The sequence below is a fragment of the Saccopteryx leptura genome, chromosome 4 (genome assembly GCF_036850995.1).
Source record: "Saccopteryx leptura isolate mSacLep1 chromosome 4, mSacLep1_pri_phased_curated, whole genome shotgun sequence".
Taxonomy (NCBI): domain Eukaryota; kingdom Metazoa; phylum Chordata; class Mammalia; order Chiroptera; family Emballonuridae; genus Saccopteryx; species Saccopteryx leptura.
The window spans coordinates 36345172-36368753 of NC_089506.1; the positions used below are offsets into that span (position 1 = coordinate 36345172).

At 44.4% G+C, this 23582-nt stretch overlaps 2 protein-coding genes across 4 annotated transcripts in view; one reads left to right on the top strand and one right to left on the bottom strand.

Annotated features, from left to right (window-relative positions):
- PCID2 (PCI domain containing 2) overlaps positions 1-7338 on the top strand; it is a 28895-nt gene extending 21557 nt beyond the window's left edge. For all 3 annotated transcript variants that reach the window (XM_066380525.1, XM_066380523.1, XM_066380524.1), the window contains 7 exons: positions 584-659; positions 1677-1818; positions 2982-3082; positions 4050-4123; positions 4278-4403; positions 5998-6121; positions 7099-7338. In XM_066380525.1, coding sequence (XP_066236622.1) covers positions 584-659; positions 1677-1818; positions 2982-3082; positions 4050-4123; positions 4278-4403; positions 5998-6121; positions 7099-7188 — 733 coding nt within the window. In that variant the 3' untranslated portion in view covers positions 7189-7338. The remainder of the gene's footprint in view (positions 1-583; positions 660-1676; positions 1819-2981; positions 3083-4049; positions 4124-4277; positions 4404-5997; positions 6122-7098) is intronic.
- Positions 7339-9899: 2561 nt separating this feature from the next.
- Positions 9900-21072, bottom strand: PROZ (protein Z, vitamin K dependent plasma glycoprotein). The gene is made up of 9 exons (XM_066380527.1): positions 21017-21072; positions 19835-20008; positions 19278-19441; positions 18681-18705; positions 17930-18043; positions 16560-16691; positions 16111-16196; positions 11679-11796; positions 9900-10787 (listed from the first exon to the last, which is right to left on the bottom strand). The coding sequence occupies exons 1-9, from the start codon at positions 21060-21062 to the stop codon at positions 10273-10275; spliced, it is 1374 nt and encodes a 457-aa protein (XP_066236624.1). The 5' UTR covers positions 21063-21072; the 3' UTR covers positions 9900-10272.
- Between the last annotated feature and the right edge of the window lie 2510 nt (positions 21073-23582).

Consider the following 23582-nt stretch of genomic DNA (forward strand, 5'->3'; position numbering starts at 1 on the left):
CTTGTGATACAGGACAGTGTCACCACCACAGGAATCCCTACATACATCTGTAAAACCCAAGCCCTCTTGTGATACAGGACAGTGTCACCACCGCAGGAACCCTCGTGCCCCTCTCAGGCCGCCCCTCACCACAGCTCTGCGTTTCCCACTCTAGATTAGTTCTGCCTGTTTGTAACTTCATGGAAATGGACCCACCGGTATGCGCTTTTCTGAGACTCATCCACAGTGTTGTGTGTTGTAGAAGTGAATTCTGTTGTAATGATAAGAGAAGATAACTTTTTTCATTTTTCGGAAATGCTTTAGGTCAGTTAGCTTTACATAATATTGCTGCAAACCCAGCAGTTTTCCGCTGCTGCAGCAGAGGGAGTGTAGTGCCCAAACATGTAACGGGTTAGAATTCTTGATTTGGACTCTTTAATTTTATCTGTTAGTTAAGACATCTTTCATAATGTTATTTATTTCATGACTATGACTTAAGCTTTGAGATTTTATCTCAAGATAATAATTTGTATAGGCAGTTTATTTTGTGACTTATAAATAAGCTTCTTATTTCTTATGTCACTTTTCAAAACTTTTCCCCTAGTCGCGCTGGTATAGAGGATTCTAAGAAGTGGGGGATGCTGTTTCTGGTGAATCAGTTATTCAAGATTTACTTCAAGGTACGCCTCTGTTTGAATGCTTACGTGATGCATCTTTGTGAAGTTTCTTTTTTACGGAGATAGAGAGTCAGAGAGAGGGATAGATAGGGACAGACAGACAGGAATGGAGAGAAGTGAGAAGCATCAATCATCAGTTTTTCATTGTGACACCTTAGTTGTTGATTGCTTTCTCATATGTGCCTTGACCGTGGGCCTTCAGCAGACCGAGTAACCCCTTGCTCAAGCCAGTGACCTTGGGTGAACTTTGCTCAAACCAGATGAGCCGCGCTCAAACTGGCAACCTCGGAGTCTCGAACCTGGGCCCTCTACATCCCAGTCCGATGCTCTATCCACTGCGCTACTGCCTGGTCAGGCTGTGAAGTTTCTTTCTCCCTAGCTTCCCAGATACCATTTCTGTTAATTATCAGGCAGCCTCCCTGGCATTGCTTGGGAAGTGGTCATCACCTTTATAATCCTAAGACCTAACATTTGTTGAATGCCTACTGAGTGCAAGGCACTACTGTAAATAGTACCCTCTTATTTAAACCTCGGTCCTAGGAGTTAAGTGCTGTTAGCTCCAGGGCAAACTAGGGTGCCTGCATATTTAGCAGTGTGCCAGGTATGGTGAACCGGGCTTTAAGTGAGGAGTTTCCCTCTCGAGTCCTCTACCTGCTATTGTAATAATTAACCAGAGAACACATGGGCGTGTAGATTGGTGAAGAAATTCCCTGCTCCGTGAAGCTGACCCAGTGACGAGCAGCGGTGTCAGCAGCAGCTGGGACTGGCCCTCAGGGTAGGCCTCCATCTGCGGGGGCATCTGCCCTGAGCAGCTCTGACTGTTGCTAGGGCCTCTGAAGTGGATGTAAGCTGTGCCGTACAGCTTGTGCTTTCGAGTTTAGTTTAAATAATCGATTTTACAAAAAAATTGAGTTTTGAAATTCCCAATTTAAAAGCACATATATGCATAGCAAAGGAGTAGTTTGCTTGTCCTGCCTTTTAAAAAAAATAATATTTTAAGTGGATTGTTATTTGTTGTAGATTAACAAACTCCATTTGTGTAAACCTCTCATCAGAGCCATTGACAGCTCAAACCTGAAAGATGATTACAGTACAGCACAGAGGGTGACATACAGGTACTATGTTGGACGAAAGGCCATGTTTGATAGTGACTTTAAGCAAGGTATGTTGTTAATCTTTTTTTTTCAGTATTTTAAAGACATTGCTTTCTGAACAACTCTGTGATATCGTTTCAGAGAACACAATTATTACATTTTATTATTAACGTGGAATATAGGTATAAACCAAGTTCAAGGTATATATGTTTTGTTTATTTTTGACACTAAAGTTGGTTAAAAAAAGGAAAATTGTATTTGAAATTTTTAAATCTATACTGGGTCTCTGAAATACATGCAGAATTCCAGTTAACCTGCACATCTTTTTTTGTGAGGTAATTAAGCAGCAGTATTCCTGTACGGATCATGTTGGCACCGGATGTGGAGATTGGGCACCACTTAGCTCAGCTGCCCATTACTGCTTAGAAATCCCCTGTGGAATCCCAAGTGAGCAGGAGAATTGTCCCTGGACTGGTGTCATCCTTGGTGTTTGTGGTCATGAGTGATGGTGTCATTATCACATCAGAGTGGTGCTTTCAGGAAATTACATTATTATGTAGTTTATATTACTAACTTAAGAACATGATGCCAATAATTTTTTTCTTTTTAAACTTGATTAGCTGGTATGAGGTGGTTCTTTATGATCTCTTTTATTGTCCTCAGACCAGACTTTTTAAACTGACTTCAACAGCTACTTGCTCATGAAGCAACATAATTCAGGCAATACAGGAGGCATGAGACATAAAATCACTTTTCTCTCCATGGCTTACAGCTATGGATTCTCTGATAACAAAATAACAGCTCTTTCAGTAATTACTTTGGTTTTTTACTCTATAGGCATATACAGACCAACTTCAAAAATTTTTATAGATCTAGGGCTTTTGAAGATGAGCTTTCCTTGGTTATTCCTCAACACTGTTTTTTCCCCCCAAATATATGAAGTGTGAGAATAGAAGCTTTTAAATGATATTCTATTGAAGTCTGTTAAGGCATTGATATATTTTTCCTCTAAAGGATCATTGAATAGTATTTTTGAATACCCAAGACAGCAAGAAATGATTTAATTAGTATTAATAGTAGATATTTATAGCTCCTGAAAACTTTAGAGCCTTTGTGTAAGGGCGAATGGTAGAGTAAGGAGCAGGGAGGGAACTTCAGTAACTCTGTGTTGTGTAGAGCAGACACAGCTCGTGATGGGCTGTTGGTCTGACTTTTGCTGGTGTCTCTGCAGCCGAGGAGTACCTGTCCTTTGCCTTTGAGCACTGTCACCGTTTAAGTCAGAAGAACAAAAGGATGATTTTGATATATTTACTTCCAGTAAAAATGCTATTGGTGAGTGATTGTTATTCAGCTCTTACAGATCCTGTTGCTTTGAAGAAGTTTAGAGACTTTTGGTCTATAAACCAAATGGTGTGTAGTCGATCCCAGTCTGAGTGGCATGTGAGCACTCTCCAGAATCGAGGCAGAACTGCTCTGTGTGTGGTCTGAACCATGTTTCTTCTTCATTGACACCTGCAAATTCTTCTAGAAAGGCTTTATCTGGGTTTCCTTTTTCTTTGAAGTATCCAATTTAAAATTTTAATGTTGTGTAGGACAACTAAAATAAGTTCATTTTATTCCTATTCTCCCTAAAAATCTACATTAACAGAAATGGATTAGCCAAGAAGGAAAAATATTGTTCCAGCCTGTCTCATTTGGTCATCAAAAGTTATTTTCTGATACTTAAAAAGCAGTGATAAATAACAAATGTTAATTGGCTAAAACATTCTGAAAGTGATAGATTTTTCTTTCCTCTCATTTAAAAAATTTAAGAAGAGTTATCAAAGCAATACACACAATTGGTTAAAACTTATAATTCAGGATAGCTTGTAATGGAAAAGCAACAGTGTTGTGCTCACCCCTCCCTGCCTAACTGCACTTCATAGAAACAGCCAGTAGAATTTTTTTAGCTGATTCTTCTAGAAGTTGTTTTTGTATTTCTAATTCTTAGTAAAAGATACTAGTATTTCTTCAGTTATCACTCCCCTCTAATGGTACAAAGGTTAAGAGATATGAGAAGGTCAAGATCAAGGTCATATGTAACTGAATAATGAAACTATAGTTAGGTTTTCTGATTTCTAGACCATTATTTTCTCTGGCACACTATGATGTTTTTAATCCTTTTTCAACTACATAAGAACTTCTAAGAAACACAGTGTTGCAAATTTTAAAACTTAATTTCTTGCTAAGAATTTTATCAAAAACAATTTTGTTAAAAATGAAAGGGCTCTTATTCTGGAAAATTAACTCTTTATCCTAGGGTCATATGCCAACCATTGAGCTTTTGAAAAAGTATCATCTCATGCAGTTTGCTGAAGTAACCAAAGCTGTAAGGTAGAGTATTTTATTCTTTTATCTGAGATCTTTTAAAAATATAAAATTAATAAAAATTTCTCACACATTGTGGGAGAACTAAGTGCTTTGGAAGTGCTCTCGTCCTGACATGTTGTTTTGTGACCACGCTCGCTCCTCTTTCCCCGTCACCCAGTGAAGGCAACCTCCTCCTACTGAACGAGGCTCTCACGAAGCACGAGACCTTTTTCATCCGCTGTGGCATCTTCCTTATCCTCGAAAAGCTGAAGATCATCACCTACAGGAATCTTTTTAAGAAAGTGTAAGCAAAGTATTTTTTTAATAAGTTTAAACTCTTAGGCCTGACCAGGTGGTGGCGCAGTGGATGGAGCGTTGGACTGGGATGCAGAGGACCCAGGTTCGAGACCCCAAGGTCGCCAGCTTGAGCGCGAGCTCATTTGGTTTGAGCAAAGCTCACCAGCTTGAGCCCAAGGTCGCTGGCTCGAGCAAGGGGACACTCAGTCTGCTGTAGCCCCCCCAGTGAAGGCACATATGAGAAATTGATCAATGAACAACTAAGGAATGCATCGAAGAACTGATGTTTCTCATCTCTCTCCCTTCCTGTCTGTCTGTCCCTATCTGTCCCTCTCTCTGACTTTCTCTGTATCTCCCACTAGAAAAAAACCCCCAAAACACTTAAGTATGACTCATAAAGTGATGAAAACTGTTACAATAACAGGCGCTGTGTCTTCTGGGATGGGGATGTCAGTCTGTGTGAATGAGGTCCCATCACTTTTCCTTTAATTGTGGGGAAGAAAATCAAACTTCCCCGCCTACCCAGTGCCTCCCAGGCCTTGGTGTTGCACAAGTGAGTGAACAGGGGCTCACTTGTGGGAGGAATAATGGGTTGTGACAAGAGAACTTTGTAATAGATACTTTAAAATGGCAACCCTTAGAATCATATATTTCACATTTTATCAGAGCATGTGTGACTTAATTGTTCATTTCCGTTATTTGTTATCAACTGAACCTCCCCCTGGCACTCATATCTGTCAGAAAGTTGAATTCTTCTGGAGTTGTTTTTCTTCTATGTAATACTGGAAGTTGACTCTTCTCCAAGGCCTGGTCTCAACAGGATCTAAGTTAATTAAATTTCAAACAAAGACAGACTTTTTATACCTGTGGGTAGTATATAAAAAATAGTAAGAACCATATTCCATCAGATCCATAAGACATTATCCACTTTAGGATTTTAGAGATATTAAAAAGTGAGCGCTGGCCCATTGGCTCAGTGGCAGAGAATTGGTCCGGCATGTGGATGTCCCTCGGATTTAATTTCTGGTCAGAGCACACAAGAGAAGCAACTATCTGCTTCTCCACTCCTCCTCCTTCCCTCCCTCTCTCTCTCTCTTTCTTTCTTCTCTCACAGCCAGTGCTCAATTGGTTTGAGCGCATTGCTCCAGGTGCTGAGGATGGCTCAGTGGAGCCTCCGCCTCAGGTGCTAAAAATAGCTCAATTGTGGGCATGGCCCCAGATGATCAGAGCATGCACCCCGACAGGGAGTCTGTCTCTCTATCTCCCCTTTCACTTGGAAAAAGAAGGGGGGAAAAAATGAAAATACCTGCATTTTAGATTCATTGAGATATTGAATATATTTATATGTATATATGTAATATATGTTATTTATATTTATATCGGTAAATATAAAAATTCACATTTGTACTTGTGCCTTTTTTAAATTGAAAAGTCAAAATTGTATTGAATTGCTCTTATTTTAGAGTGTATTTAATAGGTGGAAGATTTTTTTTATTCCTTTGAACAGTGGTTTATTAGAAGATGTGTTTTCTACTGAGTGGTGCTCCTTTGAAGTATTTGCGTTGTTGGTAACTAGTGTGGACTTCTTTTCCCTCTTGCAGATACTTGTTACTCAAAACGCACCAGTTATCTCTGGATGCTTTCCTAGCTGCCTTGAAATTTATGCAAGTGGAAGATGTGGACATCGATGAAGTCCAGTGTATTCTGGCCAACCTGATATACATGGTGTGTGAGCTCCTTGGTTCAGTTAGGACTTGGTTCAGAATTTGAAGCTTTGATGTAGTGTCATTAAACTTGTTATCAGGTCCTTTGTTTTTGTGAAGGTATTTTCTGATAGAATTAATTTTATCCTAGGAAATACTGTGATATTCAAAGGGCTTTATTAGGGATGCAGGTGGGTGGCTATAATATATTTTTGTATTCTCCATTTTTACTGCTCACAAAAATTAGGGGATATTTCTTTTTTTTTTTTTTTTTTTTTTTTTTGTATTTTTTTGTATTTTTTTTTTTTTATGAAGCTGGAAACAGGGAGAGACAGTCAGACAGACTCCCGCATGCGCCCGACCGGGATCCACCCGGCACGCCCACCAGGGGCGAAGCTCTGTCCACCAGGGGGCGATGCTCTGCCCCTCTGGGGCGTCACTCTGCCGCCACCAGAGCCACTCTAGCGCCTGGGGCAGAGGCCAAGGAGCCATCCCCAGCGCCCGGGCCATCTTTGTTCCAATGGAGCCTTGGCTGCGGGAGGTGAAGAGAGAGACAGAGAGGAAGGAGGGGGGGGGGGGGTAGAGAAGCAAATGGGCGCTTCTCCTATGTGCCCTGGCCGGGAATCGAACCCGGGTCCCCCGCACGCCAGGCCGACGCTCTACCGCTGAGCCAACCGGCCAGGGCCTGGATATTTCAAAATTGAATATAAAGTGATAAAAAAGAAGCGTTTGATTTTTTTTATTAAACAAGAACATCAGAAAAGCAAACACAAAATCAAAGTTGTTCAGTTATACAAATGAATACAAAACCAACCTGAAAGCACTGGAGTACCTGCATGTTCCCTGATCCCCTAGTTTTTGTGAGCAATGTATATGTTTATTCATTTTTCTCCCAATGACTTGAATTACACTATGATTGGGGGAGAATGCTTATCCCACCCGACCTGGTCATTAACTCACATCAGTGATGTAACTCAGAAACCTGTTTTTCTCCTACAGGGTCACATTAAAGGCTATATATCACATCAGCATCAGAAGCTAGTTGTAAGCAAGCAAAACCCATTTCCTCCGCTGTCTACAGTGTGTTGACTGTATAAACAGTCCTGAGAAGTGTGTTCCTCTACTTTTCATCGTACAGATGAAACCAGTTTTTTGTCGTGACATTATCTTCTACAGCCGGAATCTCTTTGGGGTTCTTTTCCCACGGCTGTTGAGACTGAGTTTGCCAGCATACACAAACACCTTGAAATGTATGTCGACCTCGTGGAACCTTGAAATTCCTTTTTCAGACATTGCAGACCCTCCTTTGGCTCTGAAGTGTTGGTGAAACTTCCATGAAGGAGGCTCTGTCTCCAAGGCAGCTGTAGTTTACTCCTCATGGAGTTATTTATAGATGCATCTATGTAACTTTTTATATCATTCTCTGTATGAAAAGGTATTCTGAATTTATACAAGTGTCATATTCTTTAATATATCTTCTGGGAAACTGAATTTTTTTAAGTCTTTAAAACTACTGTTTTCCCCCTCTGTCCTTCCTGTCATTCTGCCTTAGATTAGGATACTTATTTTTCCCAGGGTTCTTTCAGAGAAATGGGCCAGAGCACCTGCAGGCTGGCCCAAAAAAGAAAAAAAGTTTAATTCTGAGATTAAAGTATAATGTCAGAAATGAAAAGGATATGTGGTATTTTTTAAGACCTCTAAGACTTAAAAATCTGAACTGTGTTTAAATTCCCTGTATTTCACTCAAGAGTGTTTAAATCAACTCACACTTTTAATCCCTTGAAAATCCTCTCTACGCCTCAACAACTGTATAATGAAGCCCCGGCAGACCAGCATCATCCTTCTGTGTGTGTCTAGAGTTAGAGCTGCCCTCTCTCCCCTCGTCTGCTGGTCTGCAGAGCAGTTAGCCTGTAGAAGCTCTTATCTCAGTGAAACTAGGGGCTGGAAATTACTGGCACTTAGTTGAGGAGCAGTTTTGTTACTTCCTTAAGTAAGAGTTAGAGATTAACTTAAAAGTAAACCTCATTTCTATCCATATGCTCTCACATTTTATTTTGGCACAAATCTGAACCCCCATGTGGAGTTCTTTCTGGTCTGCAGGGAAGCACCGTATGGGGTTCTATGTTTTTACTTGAGTTGGAGCTACAGTCTCCATTATGGCAATAATCACTGTGACTCAACACTGTTCTAATTTTGAACTCTGCCCTGTTTGATAGATGCTGCTGTTCCATTTAGAGCAGGAGTCGGGAACCTATGGCTCGTGAGCCAGATGTGGCTCTTTTGATGGCTGCATCTGGCTCGCAGACAAATCTTTAATAAAAAAAAAAAACGTTAAAAATATAAAACATTCTCATGTATTACAATCCATTCATTTCCTACCGCTCATGTTCATGGTTGTGGGTGGCTGGAGCCAATCACAGCTGTCCTCTGGGACAACACCAAATTTTTATTGGATAATGCCTAACGTACACGGGTCGTTGTATGGCTCTCACGGAATTACATTTTAAAATATGTGGCATAAGTGGCTCTCTCAGCCAAAAAGGTTCCCGACCCCTGATTTAGAGCCTAAGAGAGGAGCATGAGGGTGTTTAATAATGGAGAGTCAGCTAGCTGGTTCAGAAGCAGAGTTGAAAGGCTATACACCAGCCTGATCCAACAGCTTCCGAGAACCTGTCCGGAGGTTTCCCTCCATGGGAAGTGCCTCTCTGAGCACACAGCCCTGTGTAAGACCCCACGTTGCCGTCTTCTTTCAGCCTCTCTTGTGCTTCCTGATTCTTTCTCTAAAACTATTCTTCCCCCTTGTTGACTCCCGTCTAGTTGCTTTCCAGAGCAACCCTTTCACTCACTCGGGCGATCGGCCAACCTGGCACAACTGTGAGGTCACTCTTTGTCTATAACTAGCAATTCTTAGAAGCTTTCATCCCAAAGACATACTTCCTAAGCATGTTTGTTGTTAGACTAAGCTATGTTCATTGACTCCATGGCATCAGAAAGCATTAGATGTGGAAAAGGAGAGGATTGTGAGAAACGGCTGTGATGACCTACAGGTAGGTTGTTTTTTTGTTTGTTTGTTTGTTTGTTTGTTTGTATTTTTCTGAAGCTGGAAACGGAGAGAGACAATCAGACAGACTCCTGCATGCGCCCGACCAGGATCCACCTGGCACGCCCACCAGGGGGCGATGCTCTGCCCCTCCCGGAGGGTCGCTCTGTTGCGACCAGAGCCACTCTAGCGCCTGGGGCAGAGGCCAAGGAGCCATCCCCAGTGCCTGGGCCATCTTTTGCTCCAATGGAGCCTCGCTGCGGGAGGGGAAGAGAGAGACAGAGGAAGGAGAGGGGGAGGGGTGGAGAAGCAGATGGGCGCCTCTCCTGTGTGCCCTGGCCGGGAATCGAACCTGGGACTTCTACACGCCGGGCCGACGCTCTACCACTGAACCAACCGGCCAGGGCCTACAGGTAGGGTTTTATTTAATGTATCTTCCCTTTCTTAAGGTCTCTGTTGAGATAAAAAGTCCTAAGGAAAGAACTTTTCACAGTACCCAGTAATCTCATAAGCCAGCGATTTCAACCTGTTTCATCTCATGGCACACGTAGACTAATGAAAATTCTGTAGCACACCAAAAAAATATATTTTTTGCCAGTCTGACAAAAAAAAAAATAGGTGTAATTTTGATTCATTCACACTAGATGGCTATTGTGTTGGCTGTTGTCATTTTTTATTTGACAGTCTAAGGCAGTGGTCGGCAAACTCATTAGTCAACAGAGCCGAATATCAACAGTACAATGATTGAAATTTCTTTTGAGAGCCAAATTTTTTAAACTATATAGATAGGCACATTGTTATTAACTTAATTAGGGTACTCCTAAGCTGGCCTTTGCTAAAAACGTCGCATGCTCTTAGGTCACATGTGGCTCTCGAGCCGCGGTTTGCCGACCACTGGTCTAAGGGAAGAGAAGTCAGTGTCCCTGACCAGTAGTCCCCGGGTACTGCGTGTTGTAGAAATTCTGCGGCACACTGGTTGAAAATTGTTTTCATAAGCAATAACCAATGGTTTGTGGACCAAGTGGGTGGTTCTGAAGCAGTCCGTGGTTTTGTGGTAAATTTTCCATTTAAACTCCATGCTTGCAGTTAAAATGTGCAGTCCCATTTTATTCTATCTGATTAACTAGGTTTAGTCATTTCATGACTTGTCTAAACCAGAGCGCGTATCTGGAAACCTTGGTGAGAAGAAACTCCTGTCTGTACTCTTCTGTGCGCACCAAGCCCAGGACCCCTGTCAGGAACCAAGTGCCTTTGTGCTCCCTGGCGACCACGCTGCCCTCCGCCCACTGCACCCCTCCAGCCGCTGCTCCCCTCTCGCAGTACGTCCTCGTGGTGACTGTCACATTCAGGGCTTTGCCACACTCCTCGCTGTCCATGTGCATGACTGGCAGCTGCATTGAGGCGTTGCCCAGCTCGGAGCCGTTGAGTGTCCAGCCAGTGAGGAGGCCCCCTGTCCGCGGGGTGAGGATGCGCTCTGCGAAGTCACTCTCGGGTATACAGATGGGAAGCCCCGTGTCTGGGCACTGGACGGACAGCTCCAGCTCCAGCAGGGCAATGTCATTGTCCCCCGTCTCTTCTTCATACCGCATGTGCACGTGGATGTTCTTCACTTGAATTGTCAGGGGGTCCTTGCTCATTCTAGGAAAACCTTAAATAATGGACAATCACTGGTTTCTAAAGTCTGATTTTCAAGGTTGCAATAATAAAAGACTAATTTCGGTGACCCGTGTGACTAGGCAAAGGCAGATCATGAGAAAACATGCCATGGCTAATTGCACAGATTTCCTTTTTCATCTATGGATCGAAAGGGAAATCATAGAATGAATTTAACTAAATCCCATGGTCTCTCATCATTCCTCTTTTTAAAAAAATCAAAATGAGTTATTTTGGTGAAATAGTCAAAAAATTAAGAAGATATCAGGAGGAATTTCTTCAAGCTAATCAAAACAGCTGTTCAGCCCTAGCCAGTTGGCTCAGTGGTAGAGTGGCGGCCCAGCACAAGGAAGTCCCGGGTTCGATTCCTGGCCAGGGCACACAGAAGAAGCGCCCATCCGTTTCTCCACCCTTCCCTCTCCCCTTCTCTCAATTTCTCTCCCTTCCTCCCTTGCTAAAATCAATCAAAAGGAAAAGAAAATTTTTTAAGGTTACTTAAAATACTAAGCTGTTCAGAAGTAGTTTTTCAGGCTGACATTTTGTTGACTGAAAAATATTCAAGAATGAGGAGTAAAACATATCAAGGTTCTTTATGGGAATCTGAACCCAGATCTTTTGACTTCTACTCAGTTATCTGTCTGATACCACAGACACTCCATTTCACTGTCAATTTAAGTTATGTTCTTATCAGCGGTGATTTTCTCAGACTTAATATTAGCATTTGCCTAGACATCTTACTAGATAGTTTACATATACTTTTTCATTGTGCAAGAATCTCAGTAGTATTGAAGCTAAATTCAGTTCTGTGTTGCATTAAAAACAAAATTCTAGTTTTTAAGTTTTTATTCCAATATGAACTTATAAAAATGAGTGCTAAAATACTTACTTGTTTTCACACTAATATTTCTGTGTAACAGTGAACACTTTGCTGTTGTCAGCACAAAATTTTCCTGAATTAAAACACCTCCACAGAAGTCTTTTCCTTGGGAATTTGTTATTTTTACCTTAAAAAAACAGACAATAAGCTAGTGACAATTTGCAGGATTAGGGGTAGTATCATCTAGTGGTTAAGAATATGGGCTCCAAAGACAGCCATTGAGGGTGATTATCAGCTGAAGGTACAGTAGGCCTTGCCAAACCAAAGATGTAAGCTGTACCTGAAAGTGGTCACTAAACAAAACCATTCTATTATAGCTAATAAGCCAAAAAAAGGAGGTAAATGGAATTGTAAAAAATATAGAAGTAATCCAATAGGCAGAGAAAAGAAAAGTGAGAAAAGAACAGATGGAAAAAAGTAGAAAACCAATAGCAAAATTACGATTTGAAACCTATAAATATAAAATGGTCTAAATGCCCCAGTTAAAAGGCAGAGACTTGTCAGATTGGATAAATTGAAAGCAACTACACACAGGCTATAAAACATACTTTAAATATAAAAATAATTTTAGCCTGACCTATGGTGGCGCAGTGGATAAAGCGTCGACCTGGAAACGCTGAGGTCGCCGGTTTGAAACCCTAGGCTTGCCTGGTCAAGGCACATATGGGAGTTGATGCTTCCAGCTCCTCCCTGCTGTCTCTCTCCCTGTCTCTCTCTCTCTCTCTCTCTCTCTCTCTCTCTCTCTCCTCTCTAAAATGAATAAATAAAAATTAAAAAAATAATAATTTTAAAGGAGATTTGGGAAGGTTACATGCTAACACTAATCAGGAGTGTTAATACCAGACAAGGGAGGTTTCAGAGCAAAGAATTACCAGGGATCTAAAACAAAAGTGAGGTTGTTTTGAGGATTAAATAAGATAAAACATGTATCCTTATAGCATAGGTGCTGGCTTAATAAAGTGAAAAATGCTGAACAAAATATAAAAATTTCCTGAACTCTCAAATGCTTATTAATAGTAGTTGCCATTTATTGACTACATAAGTCAGGTACATTTTTTTTTAATTTTTATTCACTTTTTTAGAAAGGAGAGAGAGAGGGAGAGAGCGAGAAGGGGGGAGGAGCAGGAAGCATCAACTCCCATATGTGCCTTGACCAGGCAAGCCCAGAGTTTCGAACCGGCGACCTCAGCATTTCCAGGTCGACGCTTTATCCACTGCACCACCACAGGTCAGGCCAGGTACATTTTTTTTTAATCCACACTACAACTCTTGTATTATCTTTATCTTATAGGTAGATAAAACCAAGTTTGGGGGAAGATGGCATTTTCAGCATTAGTCTGCTAGACTTATAGTAAAATGCAGTGGAACACAGTGCCAATTATCTTATGTAGAATGAAAGAAACAAGCCTAGGCCAGTTCATTCAGTTAAATAACTTCAGAACTATTCATTGTGCCAGAGGAAAAATCTAATAGTATGCAGCTTGCCTAAATCAATGTGTCTCCCAAACGTGTTTGATTTGTATGTAGCAGATGCTCACCTCACAGGTAATAGCTCCCGGTCTCATTGGTACTAACACTACTTCTGTAGATGAAAATGGCAACTAAGAGTCCCTTGATGCACTGGAAGACTGAAGACAGTGCAGTTGGCGGGACTAGATCACACTGTCATTCTGAAGGTCTGATTGCTCAGTCATCCATCATCAGCAGTCCCCCCATTCTGAGCCTTACCTTAGTGTATTGCTGGCAGCTGATGATTAAGAAAGCTGATGATTAAGTATGAATAATGGGTCTTAAAAAGTTTAAGGAAGAAAAGCAATAGAAAGTTCACCGGCTGATAACTAGACCATTCTGGTTTTGTCCCTTTCCATCATTTTATCTCCCTTCACTCAAGTCTCTTTTTGAATCTGGATTATTACAGTAGTCACTGAGCTCTATTCAGTTGTCTGTCCAGGCCTCCATATTAGCAGCCAAGTGATTTTGCTGGCTAAATTGGCTTAAAGTGACACGCGCGCGTGCACACACACACATACACATGCACATGCACGTGCGCACTTATTAACCTCTAAGGAAACATTTTTTTTTTTGGTATTTTTCTGAAGCTGGAAACGGGGAGAGACAGTCAGACAGACTCCCGCATGCGCCCGACCGGGATCCACCCGGCACACCCACCAGGGGGCAATGCTCTGCCCCTCCGGGGCATCGCTCTGTCGCTCTGTCGTGACCAGAGCCACTCTAGCGCCTGGGGCAGAGGCCAAGGAGCCATCCCCAGCGCCCAGGCCATCTTTGCTCCAATGGAGCCTCGGCTGCAGGAGGGGAAGAGAGAGACAGAGAGGAAGGGGGGGGGGTGGAGAAGCAGATGGGCGCTTCTCCTGTGTGCCCTGGCCGGGAATCGAACCCGGGACTTCTGCATGCCAGGCCGACGCTCTACCACTGAGCCAACCAGCCAGAGCCTAAGGAAACTTCTAAAGCAGGGGTCAGGAACCTATGGCTCGTGAGCCAGATGTGGCTCTTTTGATGGCTGCATATGGCTCACAGACAAATCTTTAATTAAAAAAAAATAACGTTAAAAATATAAAACATTCTCATGTATTACAATCCATTCATTTCCTACCGCTCATGTTCATGGTTGCGGGTGGCTGGAGCCAATCACGGCTGTCCTCTAGGACAACACCAAATTTTTATTGGATAATGCGTAACGTACATGGGTGGTTGTATGGCTCTCACGGAATTACATTTTAAAATATGTGGCGTTCATGGCTCTCTCAGCCAAAAAAGGTTCCCGACCCCTGTTCTAAAGCTAGGCTTGGAAGCTAGGTAGGTTCTAAACTTCTAAAGCTAGGGGTAGTCACATGTGGTTACTGAGCATTTGAGATGTGACTGGTCCAAATTAGGATGTTCTCCAAGTGTAAAATACACCCCAGATGTCAATGGTTTAATAATGAAGAAAAGTGTAAATATGCCAGTTTTTCATATTTGTTACATGTGGAAATAAAATACATTATCCAATTTATTTCATCTGTTTTACTTTCATTAGTGTGACTAGGAAATTTTAGTTATGTATGTGGCTTACATTATAGTTCTATTGACAGGACTATTCTAAAAGGTGTGCTTTGGGCAGAAGGAGATGATCTACACTAGAGGCAAGGAAAAATGGCAAACATATAAATTAAAACCCACATCGGTGGTATAAACCATAATAATAAAAATAATAGCAAAAAAATAATAATAGCTACTTTGTGGAGTTACTAAGAAAAGCAAGAAAAGAACAAGATACTGGTTAAAATAGCAGGTGAGCCTAGCATAAGGTGCTTGAAATAATTGGTGCGGGGTGTGCATGTAAAAATACTAACTTTATATATTGGCAGGTTAAAAATGAATGTTTAAACGTCAAGAGTCACCAAAAATAGAAATAGAATGTTTAACTTCCAAACCAGTCAAGGGGGGAAACTGCAAAATAACAAAAATAAATGCTAAAGAAGAGAAATTTCCGGCACACAATAAGGGAGCTGGAACTCCAGCTAGGTCAGGGGTCTCAAACTCGCGGCCCGCCCAACAATTTTGTGCGACCCGCAGAATAATCAAACTCCGTGGATTAGTCTGCGGGCCACACAAAATTGTTGGACGGGCCGCATGCGGCCCGCGGGCCGCGAGTTTGAGACCCCTGACTAGGTCTTTGGGGAGTGGAGCCTGGGTCCTTAAGTCTGGCCTCCTGCCTTCTCCATGGCCACTTGCCAGAACAGACCCCATGTCAGCTAATCCACCCAAGTGCAACTTTAGGAGGCCTATGTTCTGAGAGAAATGACGTTGAGAACAGTTTTTGTTTGTTTTTTAGAGGTAGAGAGAGACAGACCAGAAGGGAGAAATGAAAAGCATCAACTCATAGTTGCAGCAGTTTAGTTGTTCATTGATTGCTTCTTATATGTGCCTTGACTTGGGAGCTCCAGTCAAACCAGTGACCCCTTGCTCAAGCCAGCGACCTGGGGTTCAAGCCAGTGACCATGAGGTCATGTCTATGATCTCACACTCAAGTCGGTAAATCCATGCTCATGTAAGTGACTTTGGGGTTTCAAACCTAGGACCTCAGCATCCTAGGTCGACACTATCTGCTGTGCCACCACCAGTCAGACGAGAATAGTTTTTGAATTCCATAAGAAAGGCCCAGGTTGTCAATAAAACCATGTTTTTATTTGGTGCAAAGAGTGAAGACATTAAATTTAATTTTTTTAATTTGGGAAAAAAAAGAAGGAAGACCACTGAAGTGCATTCAGCATTAGAAAGTGCTCTGAAGTGTGATGTCGAGATTAGTAAACAGTTCATCTAAATCAGGATGCCTCTTTTACTTAGACATTCTGTTTCTATTTGGGTTAGGAAAGAAGATAGAAATGATTAAGGGTGAAATCTGTACCAAGAGCCAGACATGTTTATAAACTGTTTCTGTTACCTGCCACGGGAAAATCTGAAGATTCTCCTTGCTTTTCTGTGCTGTCGCAATGCATTTAGAATCCAGGACTCCACACGCACACTTCTCTTCATTTGTGGGGACAACATAAGAAAAGTCAGTGCCTTCCAAGTCCAACATCGGGTTTCATCTATTCGAATGGTGTTGACAACTTGAATGTGATTTCTTAATGCCCGTTACTTTGAGGTAACGGTGGACACAGAGTAAAACTAAATCACCTGCTCTCGGTGCTTGTGGGTTGCTAGGATACTGCTATGACCCAGGCAAGTGCCAGCGCAGAGGCCAGGAGGCTGGCTGAGTCATAATGATGCATAGAGAAGCGGTGGTTTTTCAAACGTTACTGTAGGAGAAGGCGCGGGGTGTGGATGGGAGCCAGCAGGGTAGGAAAGAGAGAGACCGCTTTTGTCATTTCTCACTGATTGAGCACTCACCGTGTGGGGTGCATGATTTGTGGTCTTGGCCCAGTTTATACCCCTTTGCACAGCTGCACATGTAGGAGTCCTGTCCCGGGTGGCAAAAGTGTTGACAACCATCAGTCCTCAATGGGTAACATTCATTTTTAGCTGAAAAAGGAAACAAAGGAAAATCCAGAAGTGCTAACATGGAAATACTCATTTTTAAATTTTTTAAAATTGATTTTGGAGAGAGAGGAAGGGAGAGAAAGAGAGAGAGAGAGAGACATCCATTTGTTGCTCTACTTATTTGTACACTCATTAATTGATTCTTGTATGTACTCTGACGGGGGATCAAACCTGCAACCTCGGTATACTGGATGGTGCCCTAACTCACTGAGCCACCTGGCCAGGGCCTCGCTTTTAAATTTCCTTGCACGTCGGGGTTCTATTATCAGCCCAAATATTCTCATTCTTTTCAGAGTTTTGGTTCCTCATATAAGCATTTCCCACACTTCCATGTTCAGAAATGTGTATGAAAAAATCAAAGATTCAGTGATGACAACCCTAGTATTTGTCCTCAGAAAATGTAACTTGGTCCTGGAAGTATGTTCATTCATACTGTAAGGCGTCTGTCCATTTTTCTAACTGGATGTGCGCACTCACAGTCATCTTTCACTTCCTGGTACAATCGAGGCAGGCATGGGGGGGGGGGTTAGTGTGATTCCATGTGAGTAGCTGAGCAGCTGGGAGGGAGGAAGGAACACATGTGGAGTGAAGATCAGAACCTTACTCTGGCACATGTTGAGTTCGGAATGTCTGCAGAACATGACACGAGGCTGTCAAGATGGCAATTAGAGTAGAGAGCTGGACTTCAGGGGAGAGATCTGAGGTGGAAATAATATTTTTCTCCAGAATATTGACTCTGTATTGACCCAGACCCATTGAAAGAATTAAGCTAATTTATTTTCATTATCTGATAATTATTGATAGGAAATTGGTTTCTCCCCACAAGTAAATCTTGCATTTCATTTATTTGTATTTAAGAAATATTAGTTCATGAAGCTGCAAGCCTTGCAACAGGGCCTGCTCTGAGCCAGCCTGTGTATGATTCTCCTTACAGACTGACCTTCCTGATCCCAGCACCCCTGCTCGGGATGGGTCAGGTTCCAGGAATTTTCAAGAACAGATTGTAAATGGTTTAGAGGAGGATGGGTTTGGGAAGACAAAGAGGGGACTCTAAGCTGTGGAAACTGTAGGCAGGCATGTTTGAAAGGTAGGAGGGTCATTCGCAGGATGACACCTAGTGGAGAATTGGGTTGGAAGTGGGTTTCCAGGGGCACTCTTTGCTCACTCCTGGAAGCCCGTCTCTGTGCGGTGGGGGAGGGTCAGGGAGGGCGGGGGCTCACCAAAGGTGCAGTTCCTGCCTTCGTAGCCTGAAGGACAAGTACAAGTGTAGCTGCGGATGTTGTCCCGGCACAGCCCGTCGTTCAGGCAGGGCTGGGAGAGGCACGGCGAGCCACCTGCAGAGAGGGTGCCAGAAGCTTTTGCGGGTGGCATCACCTGGGCCCTTCTGACAGCCCCTGACCCTGCTGATACCAGGAGGCTGGTTCAGCTGCCAGGTGCCCCTCATGTGTCCCGTGGGGTCCCCCAGCCCATGTATGCCCAGTGTTTGTCTAAGTCCCCTTTCTTAGCCTCCTTCTTTCTTTGCTGAGCGACCCAGGTGATTGGTGACTGTCTCTGGCTGCCACAGCTCTGCTCCTAATTGCCCTCACTCATCCTTTCCACCCCCAGTCACTGGTCTGCAGGGAGCTCCTCCCACAGGGACGCCCAGCATACCCCCAAGTCTAGGCTGAGTCATCACTTTCCTCAAATTAACCAAGTTCTGACCCTTCAGCCACAGGCCCCAGGGAGCCTCTGAGGCCACAGGAATGAGAGGAGCTGCTCAGAACGGGGGACCCTTTGGCCTCTACCAGCCAAGCCCCCCACGGGAGCTTCTCCCTGAGCCCAGCAGCACCTTGGGAAGGTTCCCAGCCTTGTCCTCATCCTTGTCCTCAAGGGGTGGCCAGGCACCTGAGGTTTGAAATGTAGAATGCCTTACCTCATCTCAAGAAAAAAGAAGAGGAAATAATCCTTGCAAGAGTAGAGAAAACTACTTACCCATATACACTTCCCAAAAGTTCTCCTGTAAAATTAAAATATAAAAGTGTTGCAAATAGATTTTTTAAAAAAATATTTTCTTCTGTAGATTGGCTGAAAGGTAAGAAGATGTTGATTTTATTCACTTAAAAGAAAACCATTTGAAACAAAGAATGCAAAATTCCTTACTACTTAATCCAGATTATAGATTATGAGAGATTATTTTACTATGCAGGCACTCCAGGGAGGACTTTGTTTCTTAAAAATTTGTTGATATATTGAAACAATAGATATCTATTAAAATATCTAATTCTGTCAGAGTCATGAAAATCTGAGTGATGTTCGTGAGGAATTAATTTAATCTACACACTGATTTGCTTAATCAGAAGGAGTTTAGGGGTGTGGAACTGAGTATGTGGGTCCCCTCTTACTAGATGTGGAAAAGTATTTCACTTCTTTGTCTCTGTTTCCTCATCTGTAAAATTAGGATTAAGTCAAGCTCACTGCTAAGTAAACAGAGTATTCATTTAGCTTTGTCTCTTTGAGAAATTATGCCCTCTAAGGCAGCAGAAATTTGAATAATCAGAAAATGTGTGAGTTTGTGGTGGGGGTACATACAGTGATCACATCATTTTCAAATACTTCTCTTGCTTCTTCATAGGCACAAATTTCTTCATAACATTCTTTTTCCAAATTTCCCTTGAAGAGCTCTTCCAAAATATAGGAGCCAGCACGCTTCCATCTTACCAGAACTTCATTTGCCTTTGGAGACGGAAGAAAGACTACGGAGCAAGACAGGAATGTAGATACCGTCAACAGGGTTGGACTTCCCCAAGAATTGCAATGCCCACTTCCTGGGGGTCAGAGTACACGGTGCTGTGACTCCCAGACGTCTACTTGTGGCCTGGCTGCCGCTTTTCCTGTCCCCACCAGACTAGACTCAACCTCTCACACGCTTGATTTTTTTCTGAGTATCTCTTCTGGGAGGACCCCAAAGGACACCATGATTTCCAATATTTGTCATGAATGATAAAGAGACCAGGAGGGATCTTTTGGAAGCTGAATTAAAACCCGCTGATCACCCAGGGGCTGGCTCCTCTGTCCTAGGAAAAGGGTCCTTCCTCCGACCAAACCCACTCTGTCTGCTAGGACGCAGTGAGGAAGCAGACACCAACCTGAGGGCTCGGTGCCCTGGAGCACCAGGAAAACCAGGAACAGCCGGACGCTGCCCGCCATTCTGACCACAGCCCAAGGACAGGTCCGCAAACACAGGGGCCAAAGTCCGCCCTGGGCTGCACTCACAACACGGGAGGGCTGCTTAGAACGACCACCAGCTCTAAAACACGGAGCTGAGCAGGAGACAGAAGCCAAAAACGAGAAAAGAAATGCTTCCCACGAAGAGGACATTTTGCATGGAATTTTATTGGATAAATCCCAACATACTCAATATATACTTCAGTTTTGTATTTTTCCTGTTTAAGGCAAAGAGGGGAAAGAAAAGGCAGAGAAATGAAAAGCCAATGCAAAGAGGGCCTAGGTGTGGTTTTTCAGAGACAGAGTTGAGTAGACTTCCTGAGGGTGAAGTCAGGAGTCTTGTCCAAGGAAACAGGGTGATAAAGAGAGTATCCCTCCTCACACCATGTACAGCCCGAGTAACAGGCTAGGGTGGATCCCCATCCCGAGCCACGTGCCTTGGGCCTGGGGATACAGCAGTGAGCAAGACAGTGGCCTGGAGCCTGCATTCCCGGCGTGTGTGGAAGGGGGAGAGAGGGAGGGAGAAATAATGTCACACACATTTCGTTGTCAGGAAAAGGAGAGCAGATTAGTGGGTAGAGAGCAATATGGGGGGCTATTTCAGACAAGCTGGTCACAGAGGCTCCCTTTGGGAGAGAAATCTGAACACAGAGAACCCCTTGAGCCTTATGGGGGTGAGAGGTGTGACCGAGAAAGACCCTGGAGGACACAGAGTGCCAGTGCCCTGAGGTAGCAAGCGGGTGCTGCTGCCCGAACACAGAAAGGAGGTCATTGTGGGAGGGCGTCCACAGGAGGGCAGCAGAGGACCTGGGGTCAGGTAGAGGACTGGGAACCTGGGTGGGTGGGTCAGGGGTCCCCAAGCTAGGAAGGAGGTCATTGTGGGAGGGCGTCCACAGGAGGGCAGCAGAGGACCTGGGGTCAGGTAGAGGACTGGGAACCTGGGTGGGTGGGTCAGGGGTCCCCAAGCTAGAAAGGAGGTCATTGTGGGAGGGCGTCCACAGGAGGGCAGCAGAGGACCTGGGGTCAGGTAGAGGACTGGGAACCCGGGTGGGTGGGTCAGGGGTCCCCAAGCTAGAAAGTCAACCACAGCAGCGGGACCTCACCTAGTTCGTGGCGAGACCAGCCGAGCCAGGTTTCCTGCGGCGTCATGTTCCACGTGGAAGAGTGGACCTAGGACCTTTTGTAAGAACCAAGTGTGTCTTTGAACCAAGAATCACACTCAGCACCGTGAGGTGTTGAAATGTTTGTTCCAAGGGGACAACAAACTCATACCCCAACCCCCAACTAAATCCTGATCACACACTCACCAAGTGATCAGTGCAAGGGATCGACCCCCGTGGATGCTTGCTTTCCGTCCGTCTCTCCTCTCCTCCTCTCCCCTACGCCCTCCTATACAGGGGATTCCCTTCTGTTTAGGGGCATCTGATGAGAACCTCCCTCAGCCTCTGTGTCTCTTACTGCACCCAGTTCATTTCCTTCAAAATCCCAATTGGTGTTTTTGGGCTTTTGACACTGACATTTTTGAAGTGTCCAGGTCTCCATCAGCTGGACTTGCCTGCTTGACCTCTCACTGGTAGACTCGAGTGAAGCCTGCCTCAGTGCACTGGGGTCAGGGCACACCTGATACCACATCCGGTCACTTGGATAATGTGTGCAGCAGAGCTCGCCATTATGAAGCGACCCTGTCCTGTTTGTTATGAAGAAGTCATCTCTGGGGTGATGCTCCGAGGCTGTATATATCTTGTTTCCCAATGACTTTTCCGCCAGGGTCTTGATGTTCCTTGATGTTTTGCTTCTATCAGTGATTCCTGTGGTGGCTGCAGCAGCCGGGGCCCTGCTCACATGGAAATGTAAACCCTCCGGTTCCTGTTTAGATGGCTCCCTCGCAGTGGGGAGGGAGCACCCTCTCCCACCCACCAGGGGCCCACCGTTCAACCCGCTGGAGCAGCCTGTGTGCTCCACGCCTGCAGGTAGGGCCCCAGGGCCTGATGGATGCTTCAGCAAGCCAGCAGGCCCCGCATGCGGAGGGTCACCTGTGTTCTTGCAAACCTACCACCACTGCCGGTTTTGAAGCAGCAGCGCTGGGCCTGGTCCCCATGTAGCTGGCTTGCACACTCTTCTTTGCCTCCTAACTCACCCTCCACTGGGCCTCCCTGTCCTTTCAAACCTCGTATCACCATCCAGGACCCTCCATGTTTCAGGCAAGCGTGCTCCCGGGCTGTACCTTCATTCTTCTACCCTCGAGCTGAGCATGCGTATGAGGGCGTGGCAGTGCCCAATGAGAAGATGGTTTTAGTGTAGTGTTGTAACCAGTAACCAGTGGAAATCACAAATTTACATTCCTTACTCTTTTTTAGCATTCATCTGCTCAACGGGTTATTTAAAGCGCCCAAGTAATGCCCATTCCGTCCATAGGTGAAAAAAAAATTGCAAGAGAGGATGCCAATCAAGAAGCAATATGGAAATATTTTAAATAACAGTTTTATTGTTTCTTGTCAGGTATTATTTAATATTTTTTCATTAATATTTTAAAATTCTTTCTTATAACATGATCTAGCTTTGTGTATCTCCTTTCTTGTTCTTATTTAAGTATTAAATGCATGAAATAATAAACTACCTTTTGGTATATCGTTTTTTCATATTTAAAATGGTCATTAGGGTGCAGAACCGGTTGTTAAATATTTGAATCCCACCACCGCTTGTAACCTCTCCCTCGCTCTCAGGAGGAAAACATCAAACCCTTGCTCTGCCCCTCTTTGGTTCCTCGCCCTTGGCTTCTCGTCGATCTCTGTGCTCTCAGGGCCTCACCTTCCACACCAAACAGCTCTGAAATGGCCTCCCTGAGGAAGCTCTGGTGGTGGCAGGTAAGGGAATGTCCCTCCGCGCACAAGCCTTGACCCAAGTTTAGGGTTAACATGTGGATGAGATGGCTTTGTTAACCCCGTTTCCCCGTGAAGACGGTGCTACTCAGAGGTGGAGTTCAGTTGTTCCAGGGCACACAGGACGGAGCAGAGCCAGCATGAGCCCTCTGTGAGTCCCAGACCAGGGCGTCCCCAGGGCGTCCTCCTGAGCTCCTCCCCTTTATCTCCTCTAGAACCTCACCGGATTGAACTCTGTTTCCGGATGGGGAAGATACGCAGACCCGGGAGGCAATGGAGGCTCCTCCTGGGCTTGCTCTGTTGTGCCTCAGTAGCCCTTCTTCTCCGATACATACATGAACTCTATCGCCAGTCATAGTGGCCAACAGTGAGAGATCAAGTAGCAACAGCAAACATAGGTGGGTTTTTTGGGTTTTTTTTTTTTTGTATTTTTCTGAAGCTAGAAACGGGGAGAGACAGTCAGACAGACGCCCACATGCGCCCGACCGGGATCCACCCAGCACACCCACCAGGGGCGACGCTCTGCCCACCAGGGGGCGATGCTCTGCCCCTCTGGGGCGTCGCTCTGCCGTGACCAGAGCCACTCTAGCACCTGGGGCAGAGGCCAAGGAGCCATCCCCAGCGCCCGGGCCATCTTTGCTCCAATGGAGCCTTGGCTGCGGGAGGGGAAGAGAGAGACAGAGAGGAAGGAGGGGGGGGTGGAGAAGCAAATGAGCGCCTCTCCTATGTGCCCTGGCCAGGAATCGAACCCGGGACCCCCGCGCACCAGGCCGATGCTCTACCACTGAGC

What these genes read in the sequence shown, in the direction of transcription:
- PROZ (XM_066380527.1), bottom strand. Translation starts at nt 21,062, where the DNA reads ATGACGCCGCAGGAAACCTGGCTCGGCTGGTCTCGCCACGAACTAG. An exon ending in CCAGGGCACCGAGCCCTCAG is followed by an intron (nt 19,442 to 19,834) that starts GTTGGTGTCTGC and finishes CTTGCTCCGTAG; the next exon opens with TCTTTCTTCCGTCTCCAAAG. An exon ending in AAATATTAGTGTGAAAACAA is followed by an intron (nt 10,788 to 11,678) that starts GTAAGTATTTTA and finishes CCATTATTTAAG; the next exon opens with GTTTTCCTAGAATGAGCAAG.